Here is a 17,552-nt window from a genome sequence, read left to right as displayed (position 1 = left end):
TTCTAAATTGTGTTTTAATGTGAGATGAGGAGCTAAGAGGAGGGAAATCCTATTCCTCGTTACGCAACCATTCCCTGAGATACCAGAGTCTGCAGGGCAGATGGGCTGAAATCAGGACACTGTGTCATTTCTGTGACGTCCTTCTGGATTAGCAGGCTGGCAGCACCTTCCCCCATCACTTTCTGACCAATATTTTCTACAGACACCTGCAGAGAAGGATGTGGGACAACAGCTTCTGTCTCCTGAAAAAGGCCTTCTCTTGTCTGACCTTTCTCCAGTTCAATGACCGGGCATCTCCACAGAGAGAGGTGGCAGGAGAGGCAACTGCAGCCGTGTTGCGCCAGCAACTCCTGCAGTAAAGAGGCAAGACAAGACCTTATTTGTGAGACCCAGCTCAGAGAAATGCCCTTCCAAGGCCAGGAAATAAATCTGATGAGCAGCTTCCCACATGGAGGCTCCCCGGGAGAATGAGCAACCCTGACCATCGCAGCGTGCCTGGGAACAGCCAAACCGACTTTGAGCTGCACACTGGGGACAGCTATTTCTTTCTACAAATAACCCATTGATTTATCTGTATTTAAAAGCAAAATGCAATTATTTCATTTTTGAAGAAATTCTGAATTCTCCTTTTGTTTGACTCTCACTTGTATCTCCTGGAAGTACTTCTCTAGGGCTCTGGTCTCTTTTATAAAGCACCGACATGAAAAAATGAGCTAGGTCTCTATCTACAAATAAGCACAGCACAATTGTTAAGCTCTTAATTCCTATGAGGAATCAGATTCCTAAATAATTCTGTTAGTTTGGACCTGAAAAACAGAATCCTTTTCCCAATCTGCCTCATGTCTGACCTAACTGGACTCCTTGCCCAGCTCCTCAAAGGTGGACCTTTCCCAGACTGAAGGCCAAATGCTCTGTCCTCTGTCAAGCCATAGAGGGGAAAGAAGTTGCTGAGTTTCCTGTCCTGAACATATCATATGACAAGATTTGTGGCATTTAGTGGAAAAATTCAAGGTGAGAACCTTTAGTCCCAAATATCCCAGCTGTAGTGGAATTGTTACTAGTTATATTTATGGATTTGTTTTTACTGAAGAACGTGAGTTTATTTTTTACAGAAATTTTTATGAAGACCAACACATATGTGAACACTAGATTTAAGCTGGCCGTGATGGGTTTGTGTCAACAACAGGAAGAAACTGTAGATGTAAAAGAGCAGGTCAACCCAGAGAAGTCCTGCCACAGAGTTCTGGGAAGTCCTGTAGATCTGGAAGATATGATCCTTAAATTGCACCAGAAATTTCTAACTGGTTATAATCAGAAATTAGGCCAAAGCACTTTTAGTCTCTCAGTTGTTACTAAATGGTGGTGTTACTAAATTAGGAGTCGTATCTGAGGATTGAAATAATGGTGCGAGCTACTGTCAACAGACTATGAAAAGAGGAGCAGAGCAGGAACCCAGAGAAAGCAGTGGTGAGATACACAGTGGGGTTGCAACAAAAAGGTGAAAGTTTGGAGGACGTAGACTGAAGGAAAGCTATCATGAAGGATGAAATGCAGCTGACAAAACCTGCTCCTGCGCTGGTCTAGTAGGAGTCTTCTACTCCTAGAGCGGCTGCCATGCAGCTGGACAGGGACACTCACTTTTTTAAAAGAATACATAATTCCTCAGGTAGAGGGACAGCAAAAAACTCCAACCCTTTGTTGAAATGACAGGTAAACCCACATTGCTTTTATTAACTGAAGAAGCCTTTGAAGGGACTGACAAGCACTCACACCGCAGAGCGAGCTTGCCTTGCTGCTGTTAGTGGCCAGAGGGCTGTGTCCAGTATGTAGTAGTTTATCAATGCCACGGCTGGTTTTCATCCTGACCGCTTCTCGTTTCCTTCATGATCAAAGTCAGCACAGCCATTGGGGATTACAACTCCAAAGTACTACTGAGCTTCTAAGCAAAGCTGTTTTAGATAGTCAGTGTTGGATAGACACAGAACATCACGAGTGGATGACCAACATAGAGTAATGATTTCCAACTAAAACTATGATAGTTCACGCAGCACCTCTATTTTAACATCAAACAGAAGAAATGTTGCGGAGCTTATTGAGCAGCACGTGAGTAGTGTGGCTGCACTCTCCCCCTCCCAGGGACTGGTCCAGGTGGGTGCCCCCTTGGCCTGGGCTGGCCAGAGTAAGGTGCCCAGACACCCAGTGTTGGTGGCTGTGTCACGAACACGTGCGGTGGCGGGGTGAATGCTGGTCCTCTCCCACCAGTCATGGTGCTGCCATCCAGGGCTGCTGCTCTGCCTTGTTTTCTGACAGGGCTGGTTCTATTAGGAGACTCTATTTTCTTGTCTAGAGAAAGATTATGAATGTTATTTTCTTGAGAGCGAACACTGCCTTTCTTCCTTTCCCCGATGGCTGCTGTTTCTTCTATGTGCAATAACCCAAGTGTTTGGGGATTTGTGTTTGAGCATCTGAGTGAAGAAACCATAAATAAGATCGTTAGCCCCTGGCCAACAGCCAGCATCTGTCTCTGCTGCCTGAGCCCTCTTTGCAGGTTCTTATTGATGTGTTTATAAGATATGATAGTGCTAACAGCCATACTGGTACACCTCTAGCCACGTGGTGGTCATGGGTAATTGCTGATTTTAATCTTTATTTTCAATGCACCCACACTGCTGCCAGCACTATTTGCATTTAAATGAGCGCCCTGGGTCTGTTCTGGGGGGAATCTGTATCAGGTTGGTCTGAACTTTCCAGCTTGTCTCAGCCTCTTCAAGAAACAGCCCATCTAAATGCTAGAGGGTTATGGTGGGACAAGTCTACTTTTCTCATCTGCATCAAGATAAAATCAAGATCTTTCACATGTGTTGCATTGTTTCTCACAAATGAGAGCAGGAGGCTCTGGCAGTCAGGAAATGGCTGGTTGAGACCGAGCCTGGAGAGTCTGTCTTCCTTGAGAGTGCCTGGATGCTGGTGCCAATGCCTCCTCCTGTATCTTTCCACCCAGCCATGGACCCCCTCAGCAGAGCTTACAGCATGCATTTATTTGCCCTAAGACCGACACAGTCCTGTAAAAAGCTTCTGTCTCATTCACAGTGATTTTTTCCAATGAAAACCTCAATTTGGAGAAAAGTCTATGCCTGGCTCAACTCATCAGCGCAGAAACAATGCTGGAGTTTCAGCATTGTGCCCAGAATAAATTGCTGGTTTCATGACCAGCGTGGTTAATAGCTGGGATATGAATCATAACTTTAGATTACAATTCCCATGCTGCGATAAGCCTGTGTGAGACATAATCCAGTCTAAAAGCTTCCCCTTCCTGGGTGTCCGTTGGCAAGTGGACTTCTGTTAGCAGACAAAATCTGTTCTAGTTATACTCATCCGATCCCTTGCAAATGTGTATTGCTCCTGTTTCTCAATCCTTCCCAGTCATCGTTTGGTGGCAAAAGGACCCTTTTGAGGAGGGTTGAGGGGAGGTTGCTTATTTTTTACCTTCTGCTTGTTTGGGGTGACTTTCACTCTTAGTGCTTGGTGTAAGTAAATCCTCCAGATCTTGCAGAATGGGGTTAGAACTGGCTTTGTTGTTTCTCTTGTTTTTCTCCTCTTCACGTTGCTGCATCAAAAAAAAACCATTGAGTTTAGTTTGAAACTGCAGATGTAATCCATGAAATGGTGGCCTGGTGTCATGGTTGGCCTGGCTAAGTGTTTGTTGGTCTGAATGTAACCTCTTTGACAAGTTCAAGGTGCTGAATCTTGGTCCAGTGACTGAGGGTTTTAGGAAAAGAAAGTGCATCCCAAGCAGGACCAAGATACTGGGAAGCGACAGCTCTGCTCCTGTTAGGGCAAAGCGCTTGCTGATAATGTGGTTTAGGTCTACCAGGCTGTCTGTGTGTTTCTGCAGCTGCCAACTTGCCCTCCCTGGGGTTTTTGTTTGTATTAAATGTGGACCTCTTGTGAGGGAGGGTGTCAGTGATAAATGTCGGAGGAAGAGGAGGAAGGCATGGCAGCATGGGGATAGGCGGTAGGGCTGGTTTTGGTTTTACTTGCATACATTTAGGTCTTCAAAAGATTTCCTTCTGGATGGCAGAGGGAGAAAAATACTTGGGGTCTGTTTCTGCTCAGGACAAACATGCTGGATGGGGAAGGGAGAGGCTGCCCTCTCTTACGCAGTGAGAAAGCTTGGATGGACTCCACTCCAGCTGGATCCTTCCTCCCAAAAGGGTGCTCTGCCAATGGAGGGCATTATGTGCTGGAGCCACAGAACGCAAGGTGGCTCGTGGCCTTGCTACAGCTGAGAGGTCCCAACCCACAGAGCGGCCTCCATCCATTTGGCAAACTGGGCAGACTTTGGGGGCAGCCATGGCAGATCTCTCTGAGCTCAGCAGGTCATTGCGCGGTGGTTTCTGGTGGGCTCCAACCGCTGACCACCCCTGCCATGACGAGGCAGCTCCCATCCCTCGCTCACTAAGCAGTGGGGCTGTGCTGATGCCCTCCTTTTCCCCCTGCCCTGCTCCGTACCCCTCCTCTTTGCCAGGCTTGGCTGCCTCAGCAAGCCTACAGGTGCCTGCGGGACAAAGATACATAAGGTGTGTGCAAAAGCAGGTGCTTGTCTGGAGATATTTCTGTTCCTTTGGGTAGAGCTGGGCCCTCCTTTGTGGCCCCTCCATAGGGGTTTGTGCTCCCTTAAACCCTGATCGCAACCAGTTTGTGCATTGTGAAACAGATTATAAGCCCATCAGTCCAAGTGTGCTATAGCACGTGTTCAACTCTTGTGATACTTGAGGATGCCCTACGCAACAAGACCCTTATTTTAAGCCATGAGCATGAGTGATCAGTTCTGAATTTGAGCATTCAGATGTGATTTATGGAGTCTCATTTCTCAGTGCTCACATCCTCACTTTTAATGTTGCACCAGTCTCTGCTTTATGCAATGTGCTGCTTGATGTGGCATTGCTTCATTGGCTTGGATCCTGCCCTGTACTAGGTAAAATGGCTGATACCAATCCTTCGATGGCATCATATCCTCTCCTGATGCAAGGCTCGATATTTTGGACACATCTATGTAGTACAAAACAGCATAGGGTTAGAGACCCACCAGGAAAGCTCTGGTGGAAACTGGTGCTGCCAGAGCAGCACAGGCCCTGGCAGCAGGACACCTTTGCTGTTTCTCGTTGAGGCTCGTTATCTGAGCAGAGCTGCGCTTTTGCAGGTATTCTGCAAAATTCATATTAGTTCAGGGGTCCCTGCATTATGGTCCTCTGTATGTTTCAACCTCTCCCAGTTCTGGATATCATGAGGTCCAAATCCTACCCTGCTAATTCGAGTCATTGCATCTGTCTGTATCTTGTTTTCCCATCTGCATGGCAGAGACAGTCATGAGCCTCCTTTGTAAAGTCCTTCAAGAATTAGTGGTAAAAAAATGTTATTACCATGTTATTATTTATAGCTCTTTGCTCTTCAGCTTGTACAAAATCTGGCTGTGGTTTTGATAGGCTTATCATTGTCCCTGGGAAATCTCAGGCTCCAAAACATTCCTTGAACTTTGAGGTAACTTATTTTTGTAGGTGGAAAGCGCAGTTTATTGGAAAACTCACTATAGTTTTAATGTATGAAATAGCAGCCTATTATGGGATGTGACCACTACTCTTTGCAGTTAGCCATTCAATGCTATCAGAGAGGGCTGAACAAGCATAAAATGTGTCTTCCTCTTGTGTAACTAAGGTGTTCAGAAGTGAAGAGCGATTTAAAAGCGTATGTTGCACATCAAACTTGAAGTGCATGGTATTTCAAAGATGGCTTTGCCAGATCAATACTTACCATTTGCATTTTCTTCTTCAGCTCTGCATTGGCGCGCTGGTACGCTTCAGCCACAGCGTTTAGGTAATAGATGGCAAGGCTACAAAAACAAATGTGTTGCTGTAGTCATAGGATCAGGAGAGAGAGAAAGTTTCACAAGGAGAGAACATTTAATTTTTGCCTACCTTCTAATACCTAGTTTTCCTACCAGCTGTCTCCAAACTGCCTTTAGAGGCTCAAGGCTTAGGAAAAATTCAGGCTGCCTTGTGGCATGGTCAGCTGAGATGGGCTGAGGCAGTCCAGTAGCTCAGTTGGGCCCAAACAGAAGAAAAATGACCAACCTGCCCTCCTTGGCTGGCCAGGGGCTTTCTCTGCTTCCTTGGCATCAGCCTTGGTGAAACCAGGTACCAGCCTTGAAAACCGACTTATAAACCAACTGATAAAACACATGGCTTTCTGCCATGGCTCAAAGGAAAACCCTGGCCTGGGAGACAAAAGAGGCACCAGGTTACACAGGGACCTTAGAAAAACCTAGGTAACCAGGAAAATGGTGGCAGAGCAGGGCCCTGAACCCTGTCCTGAAAAGCACATTGCTCAAGGCACAGTTCTGCTTCCCACTTGGCTGGGACCAGCTGCCTCCTGCATCCCAGGAAGGGGCCGTCAGGAGTGAGCAATTGAGGGAAAGCAGAAGCCAGGTCAGAGCAGAGCCACTGGCTTCTGGTTCGACCCCTTCTTCTGCAAAAAGGGCATGCCAAAGCCAGGGGAAAACCAAGCCAGGTTGGAGGGAACTGAAAGGCAAGTGGGATGGGAGAGGGCGTGTTGGCAACCAGCCTTTGGCATACGGGGAGGCGCGTGTTTTAAAACATGCCCAAGCGTCTGGTGCTGTCTCGCCACCATTGCCACTTGCCAGGCAGTAATATTTTGGTTGTCAAAAATGTCTCCTCCTGCTTTTGTAGAGTGCTTTTATTCTTCTAAATGATAAACATCATCTGCTCAGTGACTCCGAGCCGTTCCCAGGAAAAGCACCAGCCGTTCAGTTCACCACTATAGTTTTTTTTAAAGTAAAGCAGAAAATTCTCTTGAGGAAAAAAAAAGGAAAAAGGCAGTCTAAAAAAGTTTGCTGACAGGTCATAACCTGTTTGTGTTGCTGCGGCCCAAGTTCAGCATCCTCAAACCAGGTTCAAGGATTTTATCAGCGGAGTGCCTGACTCCAAGCCCAGCAAGGCACTGTGTACCGGCATATTCTTTTCCAGGTGGGAGAGCAGGAAGGGGGACTTACGATGGCCTTTCTTGAAGCTTTTTGCGGGGGTCTGTCTAGAGGAAACACATTTGCTTCCTTTTGCCTAATATTAACACAAAACTCAGTCTTGGTGATCTGGGCTCTCTGCCCCCCAAAAACCTCTTGGAAATCGTTATTTTTCTTGTTCTGTAAGGATGTGATAGTTTTATTTCCTCTATGTTATCAAACTCATTGCTTAGGAAATATTACATTGTAATCAGGGCTTTGGGGCTGCCCTGCCATTTTTGTTGTCACCAGCCAGCATGTAAGTTCCTGGAGCACCCCTGTTTTCATAAAGATAACTAGATCTGCCTATTAAAATCCATCTGAGATGCCATGCACCCTGTTTCTGAGCTGCCTTCTCAAGTTCATTGAGTAACTGAGCAAATCCATTTCCATTCCTTTTTCAGTCCTTTCTCACCCTCTGCGTTAGCGGCCAGCATCATCTCCAGCTACCACAGCTTCCTCCCCTGCTGACTCCTGTGTTTAACAGGGCGTTGATGGGAAGGGTGTGAACTCACCAGGTCCCTCTCCCAAACACTGTGGGATATAAACCCACTCTGCCTGCAGGCTAAGTCTGAGTTTCCTCTGTCCTTGGTTTATTGCAGGTTTGTTGCTCAAGGGAGGTTGAGTTTGTCCAGGATTGAACTGCCCTGAAGTGTCTTGGGAGGGAGAGGGGAAAGGGACAGTGCCACAGAAAGGGATTTGGGGGGATGTCTTTGCTGCAGTCCAAATCTGCAAGTAGTCGGGCAGATTTGGACTGGGCTGTTCAGGCCAAGCCTCAGCAATGCTGACGCAGCCTGGGTGATCCTCCAAGGTGCATGCCAGTGTCCTGGGCAGCTCCTACAGGTGTGCTGGATTTGCTATTGAATTCCTGATTCACACTGCTAGTGCCAGTTCCCAGAAAAGGCAGAGCAAAGCTGGTCCTGGCCTGACTGTGAGCAGCAGCATGAGGCGCTGTAAACTTTGCTGAAAAATCAAGTAAGCATTAGCAAATGGAGTTTATCCACTTTCGACAGGGTGCTTTAGATCTGGTTGCCTCTGAAATGAGCCTGGGGATGCACCCTGGTGCTTGAGCTGCTTAGCATGGATACGGTGTGGCCCTGGCACCCCTCTTCACTGATTTACTGCTCCCCCAGAGCTGGGGATAGAGTGTGGGTCACTGTCCTTCTCTAGCCTGCACAGTAGTTTTCAATCTTTTTCTCCTTGTTGATGTAGTAAGGTGCTTCTAGCTTCTGCCAGGAAGCTCTGCAAGCCATGGCTTGAAATCCTGCTTCCGACCCAAGTCGGACTAGGTTATGTGCCTGTGTGCACAATATTTCTGCTGCTTCTTGCTCTTTGTTTCCTTTTTCCCTTGTCCTCAGGCAGCTAGAAACAGGACAGTAAGTTTTGACACACATGTCACCCGCTGGACCCCATTATTGTTTGGGACCAGAAGCCAAGAACAGAAAAAAATAGAAGAGGCATTTTGGTTTGCACCTGGAGAAAGATAAGGGATTATCATGGCTAGAGAAAATGACTTAATTCAGTCCACAGAAGTGGAAAACACATTTTTTTGAGTGTCTGCCATCAAAGTCAACAGACTGTCTGTTTACAGTCCACCTGTCGCTCTTTGTAGAGGCTATTTTTTATTTAGGCGGCATTATAGGTTGCCTTGCCTGCTACTTTGAGACCTGCTGTCTCGCTGCTCGTCAGGACCAAATGAAGCTCCCTGGTTTTAATCTCTTGGCAAGCTGGATGTGGATCCGTGTAAGGACTAGCTCCAGCTTGACCCTGTCTACCTGTGCACCACAGCAGATGCAGCAGCAGAAGCTGAAGACTTTCAGGGAGAAGGCAGGAAACGGGGAACTTGCTAAATGTGATTCCCTTGACTGGAAAGTTTCTGAGAGGAGAAAAGGACCCAAGCCTTAGGAGACATCCTTGTACAGTAGCTATGGTTTTTGTCTGGGATTATCCCAGGAAAAGTTCGCGTGCACATAGCAAGCAGTGCCTCCGCAAGACACCTGATGCTCTCGGGGCATGCAAGAGCTACTGCCAAGGGGCTGTAGGTCTGACTTGTCCAGGCACTGTGGGGGCAACCACTTTTTTTAGGGCTGTGACTCTCTTGGGAGCTGAATGACTGGAAATCACAAGTATCTTGATACCCTCAAAGGCTGCACAGGCAGTGTATCTGGGAGGGAAACAAGGACGTTTTAGGTAAAGTGGACATAGGGTATCTCTCAGTTTGCGGAAGGGATTGAGGCAGAGACAAAACAGTCTTTCAAGGAGAGACGGACCAATGGAAGGCTGTGGTGTGGGAATAGCCCAGACTTGGAAGGGGTGATAAAAGGTGTCTCTTCAGCAGATAAACTGGATTTGTGCTGTTGCCTGTCCTGGCTGCCAGTGGAGGAAAGGGCAGGAGATTGTCACTGAACAAAACATTGTTTTCAAAGGTCTACTGCTCTCCCACCACCTTTTTGAGGGGTTGCATCAAAGCCTCAGAAACCTGACCTGCAACCCTTCTGTAAAGGTCATCCATTTAGTTCTGCAGTCTTCATCTCGTGCTTGCAGTAGCATCTGCTAGTGCCACTGTGAAGCCCGCAGGAATAGAGCTAGTAACTCAATAATATGCTTGGGCATACTAGGGATGTAGCGTGAGACTTTGTCTTCTGCGTGTATCTGATCTGATTCTAAGTGCAGGATCTGTCTGCACAAGTTACAGTACCTGATCACCTGTATTTACGTTAAAATGAGTAAGCAGTTTGAGGCGGGTAGAGGGATGACAGGCCATTTTCAGTTTAATTGGGATTTTTCTCAGGCTGTTTCTGTAGGAAAGTTTGTAATGTGGGAACTTGTGTTTGATTTTATTTTAATGGCATTATCTTCAGTGTAACCTATTCAGAATGAAGGATCACAGTGCCCAAGAGCGGCTGTACTGGATCGGCCCAGAGGCCCATCTCCAATGTGCGTGGATGCCCAAGGAAGAGTCAGAGCAGGCAAGCATATGTAATATGCTCCCCATCCCTCTCCCTGCCTCTCACTGCTTAGTCTGGAGTGTTCAGAGCTGTCTATAAAATTTGGCCACAGCTCTCCCACTCATTTTTATAGCTATGGAAACCTCGAGAACAATGCCAAAAATATCCAGGAAAAAAGAGAACTGCCCTGGTCCTAGTGCTGCTGAAGGTGCTAGGGATTTAAGTGTAGTTTCGAAGCTGAAATGATCAGACAGCAGTGAAACAAATTCCGGATGTATTATTTGGAAAAAGAAATAACTAAAAAACCCACAAAAACCCCAAACAACCCAAACAAAAACCACACCTCATCATATCTTTGGAATGTGTAATTTTTGAATGCCCTGGCTTGGCAGTGCTGTAAATACCACCAGCTGTGACAGAAATTGCTTCTCCAAAAGGCACCAAGCTCAGACTGTCCATTTATTTCCTACTGGCTACTGAAAATTTTTCATATGGAAGCTCTGACAGCTTTGATATCCACAAAGCCTCTGTCAGCAACACGTTTCATCTACAAAGTTGCGTTTAATTGGGTCAGGTAATTAAATTTGGGGAAATTGTGTGGGATGAAGGTGAGGGACGTAGGGAGCATGTCTCTGCCCTAATCTGGGCTGTTATCTCAGCAGAGGCTGTATTTAGACCTCACTAACATCCCAGCATTTTTTTTCAACCTCATCTCCCCAGCCAGGCATGTAATCTTGCAAGTAAAACTTACACCATGAGCAGAATTGCAGGTATGATCAGTCCTGGATTTGCCACATAGCTGAAGATCTTGGCAACAAAAAGTGGGAAATCGAGCTCGATGGTCTCTTGAATGACTTCATACATCCTTTTCTTTCCACTGGAAAGACAAACAGCGAGTTAAGTGTAGGTATTCGCTGGAGGGACAAAATAACTCCTAATCTCGCAATGCTAAGTAGCACGTTTCCTCTCTCTTTCAGTGAGCATCAGCTTGCTGTTGGCCACGAAGGATTTTTAAATGCCTTCATTTTAAATTATCTATTGGTCCACCCATTCCTCCCCATGCCTCATTGATTTTAAGAATAATCTTTGCTAGGCCAACTTGCTCCTGGAGTTAATACATTTATTTCCAAATGTGGCTCCTTTATGAGTTCTTTATGAGTATTTACCTCTCTGAAATGTGTAAAACCTACAGATTGCAGTAAACATAAATTTCTGATCAATATCTTGTTAAATAAGGCCTTTTAATGGTAGAGATGACTTTCCATATGCAAATTCTGGCTTTCTGAAATAATCAGCCAACTTGAAGAGCTGCTAAGTAATGACAAAAATAGCAAGCTGTGATTATTGCTCAAAAGGAAACTCAGTGAAAGAGTAATTTCAAACCGGATTGATAAAGCAGATGAGAGTATTCTGTATGAAAGGAGAACAAATCTGTAAAAGGCTGGATTGCGTAATTGACCTTCTTCTGTCCCCACCATCTCTGGGTCTGCGAATTCAACCCAACGAGTGCTATTCCTCATCTTTAGGCTTGTTGCCTCCTGGGATCTTGCAGGATTCTGCTCAGGAAGGTGTTGGACTCTGTCCTGATGATGAGAGTCAATAAAGACAAACTTGGCTAAATGGTATCCTAACTTCATCAACTGCCTTAAGCCCAGGAGAGCTGAGCTTTCAGTTAAGCTGAGAGGTGTGCCAAGGATCTGAATCAGGCTGAGTGGCTTTTGAAGGGTTGATTGGGAATTGAAATAGCTCTTTCACATTGCAGATTAGTCATCTCCAAATGATAGTGTGCGTGCAACAAGTTTCTTGTCAGATCTCCTGACATTGCTCGTTGACACCCGTCCTTGTTACAGAACTGAGGGAATTTTGGTCTCTTGCCTTCTCCCCCGAGTATTTTAGCTTTCTGTTGTCATACTCCGTTAGCAAGTGGATAACCTAAACCAGTGCATCTACAGGAACAATTTGTTCCAAGGTGGCTCCTTGCTGAGTCAGACTCAGCAGGCCTGGGAAATGGCGTTACTCAATCAAATTAGACTGTATTGGTATGTCAATCCAGTCCACTGAATGCTCTGTGCGGTGCTGATTCTGTCCTAATTAAAAAACAAAAAAGGCATTTTTTTTTAAAAAAGCTGCAACTCTTCATGCTCACGCCTATAAATTTACTGCTATTTTCCAACAAAATTCAACATGTAAAATACATCTTGTGCTGTGCGAATTCTTGGCTCTATGGAAGGTCTTAGAAGGAGGCTTTGGACCCGTTTTGCTCCCACAATGTTCCAGAGAGCCTTAGGGGTGCTCCCATTGCTTGCTTTTTTTTTTTTTACTGGGGGCTGCACCCTGCTGTCCCACCCCTGCTCTCCTCTGGTGCTTTCATTGGGGTGTGTGTTGGGGAAACACCAGGAATCATGTAGCAGAGGAGGCAGGGCAGCTGAGTTTGCAGAGCCTGCTGGAGAACAGCAGACAGGAGCCCCGAGCAGGTTCAGTGCTCCCCGCCGACTGTTCTCACCCCACAGCTGGGCACGGGCCGTCGCCTCACATTGCTAAGGATTTAACCAGTTGGAGAATGGAGGCACTTCACCATCTCTGCTAGAGTCCAAGTCTTCTAACTTCCTGAAAATAATCCCATGTATGACAGCAGAAAAATGGCCTTTTTGGTGTTTTGCTAGTACCTGAACGGTCCGCAGTCAAAGGAGGGAGGCAGGGACATGATGGTGTAAGCCACAGGCAGGAGGCTGAGGAACAGGATCAACAGCAAAAGTCCCATGTAAAAATTATTAGACTTGGATGCTTTGAAGACTCGTTCATGAGGGACATTGCTACTCATAACAGCCCAGCACTGAAAATACATGGAGGTTAATAAGCGCAGCACGTTTATACCCACGAGCCCTGGTGCGTAAAAGGATCCCATCCTGAAAGGGAAAGGAGAAGCACAGGTGTTAGTTTTTGACAGGCTGGCAGGTTTTTTATTTTCCAAAGAAGGAAAACAAGTGTTCATGTGGTGGCAAGTTTGCCCACAGATGAAGTCTGAGCGGGCTGGCTTGTACTACCCCTGTGCTCCTGGAGAGAAGCCACCTGCCTCCATGTTAGGGTATGGTAACCATGCATTGAGGAGCAGCCAGGTCTCAGACCCCTCAGTGGTTGCAAAGAAAGATTTTTCAGTTTGTGACAAAAATAGCTTGGAGATAGCTTGGAAAACGTCAGGTGAATGTAACCAGCAGGGAGAGAGCGCCTTAAATCTGCAGAGATGTTGTAGTAGGGGAATAGGCAGGAATTATCAATCTGGGGCAGTTTTGGGACATGTCCCTCCTGCCCAACCTGCTCTAGCTGCCTCTCTGCCCACCCTTGCATTGATGTGTAAGCTCACGGTGGCCCCCAAACGCTTTCTGATCTCTTTCCCCAGCACATGGACCCTCTTAATACATTTTTACCACTGGAAAAAAATGACCTTATAAAAGTGAGAGTGGGGCAGGTTTTGCATGACTGATCTCTATCTCAGTTACGCCACTGCTACTCCTCTTGGAAATTCAAAAATGCCATCTTACTCATCCATTTTTATAGTCAAGCACAGAAAGCCAAACAATCAGAGAAACCCAAACCCAAAGGTTATTCTAGCTGGCTTGGAAGCTTTCTAACTCCACTGGCAGGTTTTCTAAATAATGCAAAAAAAAAAAAAAAGTATCTTACCAAATCATTCCCTGGTTGAAGACCAAACCCAAAACGTTGCCGCTAATGTCAAACTCGGCATAGGACGGCTGCATGGGGAAAGAAATGAGAGTGTGTTATTGCTAGAGGTACCTGCTGTTGTTTGCTGCTGGGTATAAGGATGCTTATTTAAAGCTGGTATGAAGGGACTTCTGGGCAGGCTCCCGCTGCATGCGTACTGCTTGAATGACCAGCAGCAGTGTGGTGAAAGCAAAATTGGAGCTACCGCACTGTGGACTGCTGCTTCTCTCTTGGCTTCCTGAAAATTGGGAAGATATATGGAGGTGCTTAGAGTTGCTCTGTGTTTATTTCTTTCTGCTAATACAAAGCCAGCTGCAAGTAAAGGAGCCATGGCACAGAACTAGGTTTTACACCCCAGCTGGTGTATCTGGCTATGGACTTACAGTTCCACACTGGTAAAATATTGAATGTTTAAACGGTGATAATGATGAGCTGGAGGGCAAATGCTATGCCAGACATATCCATGTCCCCAGGTCTTGCAGCAGCAGGCTGCTGAAAAACAGAAACAGAGGGCAAAGGGAGAGAAATACGAGGGAATATATAACCCAATGGGTATCTGGTGGCATTTTGCTCTGTGCTAGCCAGTAGTTAAAATACTACTTTAAACAGATCAACCTGTCTGATGTGGGTGCTAATGGTGGTAAATCCAGAACAGGCTAGTCTAATCTACTGACAGTATTTGTTTTATAAATTATTATTCTGCTAGATTTGCCTATGATGAAGCTACTGTTTCTTCTACATATATCTGCTTTTCTGAGCACAAAACTCAGATGACTTTTGGCAGATTAAACTACGTGTAAAGTTTTTCTTTTACATTTTCTTGAAAAAAATATATTTTTTTTTTTTACTGCAATGAAGAAAACATGGTTCTAAGAAATTACGGGTGATGCCCTTATACATTTGCAATGTCCTGTGGAGTACGTCTGTTTTTCACACAATTTGCATATATATAATACTGTCAGCAGTTCATAAAGTTGAGGTTTAAGATGCCTGTCTTTTATGACAAAAACTCGAAAGGAGCCTAGTCAGTCGTGCTTAGCTGACTGCTCACAGCTTTGGGAAGGGATGGGTGCAAACATTGTTTTCTTTGTTCTTTTGATTCTGGGCCATTTCTACTACAAATCTTTAGCTAGAAGTTAATATTGGCTTCTTTTTCCCGTGAGAATAAAGACAACTTTCAGTGCCTGCTGTCCGCTGCCTAGAGTACTTCTGTGTGAGAAGGCTGGGTTAAACAGGAGACTTTTTCACTATATACATTAGAAAAACACCTATACAACTGTGCTGGTGCCCATGGCTAGGGCGGGTTAGATGGCTGTTCCAAACCATCTTTCACTCCTTTTTCATTCCTGGGTCAGGGGAAAAAACCCAACGGCTACTTGAGCACCAGTGGAGCAGTAAACATAGCACCACGAAGAACACGCAAATCTCCCAAAGATGTAGAAGAAAAAGAGGAGGGAAACCCACAGTGCTTTCTTCTTTCTGTAACTACCATGGGAGCTGCTCGGCATGAAAGAAGAGCTTTGCCTCTGCCAGATCTCAGAGTGCTGACCCTCTAGTGCTGCCCATGTTATGGGCTGCAAATTAACGCTACTACTTAGTCCAATAAATAAGGGCCTTGCTTTGCTCCTTATGAGCTCCCTGGGTTGGACTGCTTGTTTGCAAAAGTCGACCTGCCCGAGCATGTTAGTCTGGCCATCCCCTGACAGATGCTGAATGGGGTTTGTTTCTCAGTGCAAAATTGCCTCACAGCCTGCCTGGGCTGATGCTGAATGCCAGGGGAAATGAGAGAGGGAAGTGCAGAATAAGCCTTAAAGCAGCTCTTTTAAATTTCTCTGAGAGATGGAGGATGGATGTCCAGGAAACTTAATTTTTTTTATACATCAAGGAGTACCTGAAGTACAGAAGAGACTCCTAGCTATTTGTACAATTGAGATCTTAAGAATGAAGAAAACCCTGTGTGGTATTTCTAAAGGTTGTTTTGAGGAAAGCATCTAAAAAAAAATAATAAACAAAGACAGCTAACAAAGTGAGAGGAGGACATGGCCAGGAGGAGGAAACCAGAAGCTTCAACAAGACCATGATCTGTGAGGACGTGCAATTGGAGCAATTTCATTGAAGCTGCTTGGCTGCCATGGGGGTCCTCCGAGCTCTGAAATCCCTCGGCCGCCCTGGGAAACGTCCTCTTCCTTCCCCAGAAGAAATACAAAGAGCTCCACAAACAGAAAAATACCTGTTGTGGCCCAACTGCCCTTGCTTGACCAGGCCCCTGTAGACACCTGCAAAGCTCTCCTATTTGCTCTTCTCCAGACCCCTCCTGGCAAACCTCCCAGTATGACAGCTAGGCAGCTGGTGCACTGCTATAATTGTAATCTTGCAAGGTATTTCCATCTCTCTCTGAATCCATCTGTTCTTGTCACTTCTTATGTGAAACAATGGACATTTTTTTTTTTTTTTTTTCATTATTCTGTATTTGTGCAGCTCCAGTACTGGCTGCTTTGGTAATGTAGCCTTTATGAATACCAGAGAGTCCAGTGCTGTTGTCTGTTATGCATACACGAGAGGGGAAGGGAACTCCTCTTGCTCCACCACAGCAGAAGTAACACCAGCTTCCAGCATTGATCAGAAGACGGTGCTGTGAGTAAAGCATGCTACTGCCTGTGGGGTGGGCAGCGAACAGGAAGGTCTGGGGCTGTGAGAAAAGGTATAGAAGGGCCCAAAGATTTGAGGTTATAACAACTAAATGAACATCAAATTAATTTTTTTAACTCAACTTCGTGTTTTAAAGTCCTGAGGTGGGGGAGAGGCAGTTCTTTCTGGGATGGAACTGATCGATGCAGAGGAGTGATGCAGAGACTACCTACACCAATTAAATTATCAGGCAAGACCAGAGGACCACTGGAAGCATTCAAAACCAATCTGTTTGTAGCATTTGACCAAATGGACCTAAATTACTTCTATATTCTCAGCTGTAAGACATTGACTTACAAATCCAGCCTCTAGGTCCCAGCACCAACAGTAATTCACAAATCTGACGAAGCAAGCTCGGATGAAATCTCCCACCAGGATGGTTATGTAGGTCACCAGGATATCGGACACGGTGAGCCTTACGAACTCCTGCAATTTAAAACAAGGAAAGAACATTTAGCTCCTATTATTTCAGTAGTGCGTTCAGGACTATTTTTTATTAAGCCATTTGTCTTTATATGACAGTAACCTTCAGAAAAGCATGCCATGAGAAAACTCCCTGCCTGTTTTCAAACACTCAGCAGTGCCTAAGTTCTACCTCTGTGCTTGGGAACCACGAGCTCCGTTACAGCCATTAGCCCTGGTAGTTGCTGCTAGCATTATTGACTGCACTGCATGTTGTGGCAGCACATAAAATGGGAGCAGAGTGTTAATGCTGCAATAATGCTTGTTTAAAACATGCATACATACACCGAGGGTAATCTTGATTGTGCCTAGCTCTGCTGTGGCTCAGCTCCGTAACCTTCACGTGGACTCCTGAGGAAATTGCTCAGTTGTAATCAAGAGCTGCAAGGAAGTGTGGAGAGGAGAGATGTGCAAGACAAGAAGGGTAAAATTGCAGGCAGAAGTAAGACTTGTAGGACGGAGATAGCTGGATTCAAAAGGAAAAACACAAGAAAAGGTTTAAAAATCTGAGGGGAAAAACCAAGGATCTGGAGGATGACAGCTCAGCTGCAATGAGGATCAGCCCCTTCTGAGGAGCAACGGTGGCTGGGCTTTCCCCACTTGACTGAAAACCGCTTGGCTAGTGAAGACCAATTGGGTGCCCACAGTAATGCATAGCT

General features: G+C 45.7%; 1 protein-coding gene across 1 annotated transcript in view; it reads right to left on the bottom strand.

The window, feature by feature from the left end:
• Positions 1-2,089: 2,089 nt before the first annotated feature.
• The window catches only part of TMC2 (transmembrane channel like 2), a 34,205-nt gene continuing 18,742 nt past the window's right edge, over positions 2,090-17,552 (bottom strand). The window contains exons 14-20 of the mRNA XM_059818965.1: positions 16,729-16,857; positions 13,705-13,772; positions 12,690-12,929; positions 10,775-10,900; positions 5,812-5,890; positions 3,487-3,607; positions 2,090-2,343 (exon numbers count right to left, since the gene is read on the bottom strand). Of these exons, the coding sequence (XP_059674948.1) occupies positions 2,090-2,343; positions 3,487-3,607; positions 5,812-5,890; positions 10,775-10,900; positions 12,690-12,929; positions 13,705-13,772; positions 16,729-16,857 (1,017 nt within the window). The remainder of the gene's footprint in view (positions 2,344-3,486; positions 3,608-5,811; positions 5,891-10,774; positions 10,901-12,689; positions 12,930-13,704; positions 13,773-16,728; positions 16,858-17,552) is intronic.

This window comes from Gavia stellata, chromosome 6 (genome assembly GCF_030936135.1).
Source record: "Gavia stellata isolate bGavSte3 chromosome 6, bGavSte3.hap2, whole genome shotgun sequence".
NCBI classification, from domain to species: Eukaryota; Metazoa; Chordata; class Aves; order Gaviiformes; family Gaviidae; genus Gavia; species Gavia stellata.
This window is presented reverse-complemented; position numbering and strand designations above follow the sequence as displayed.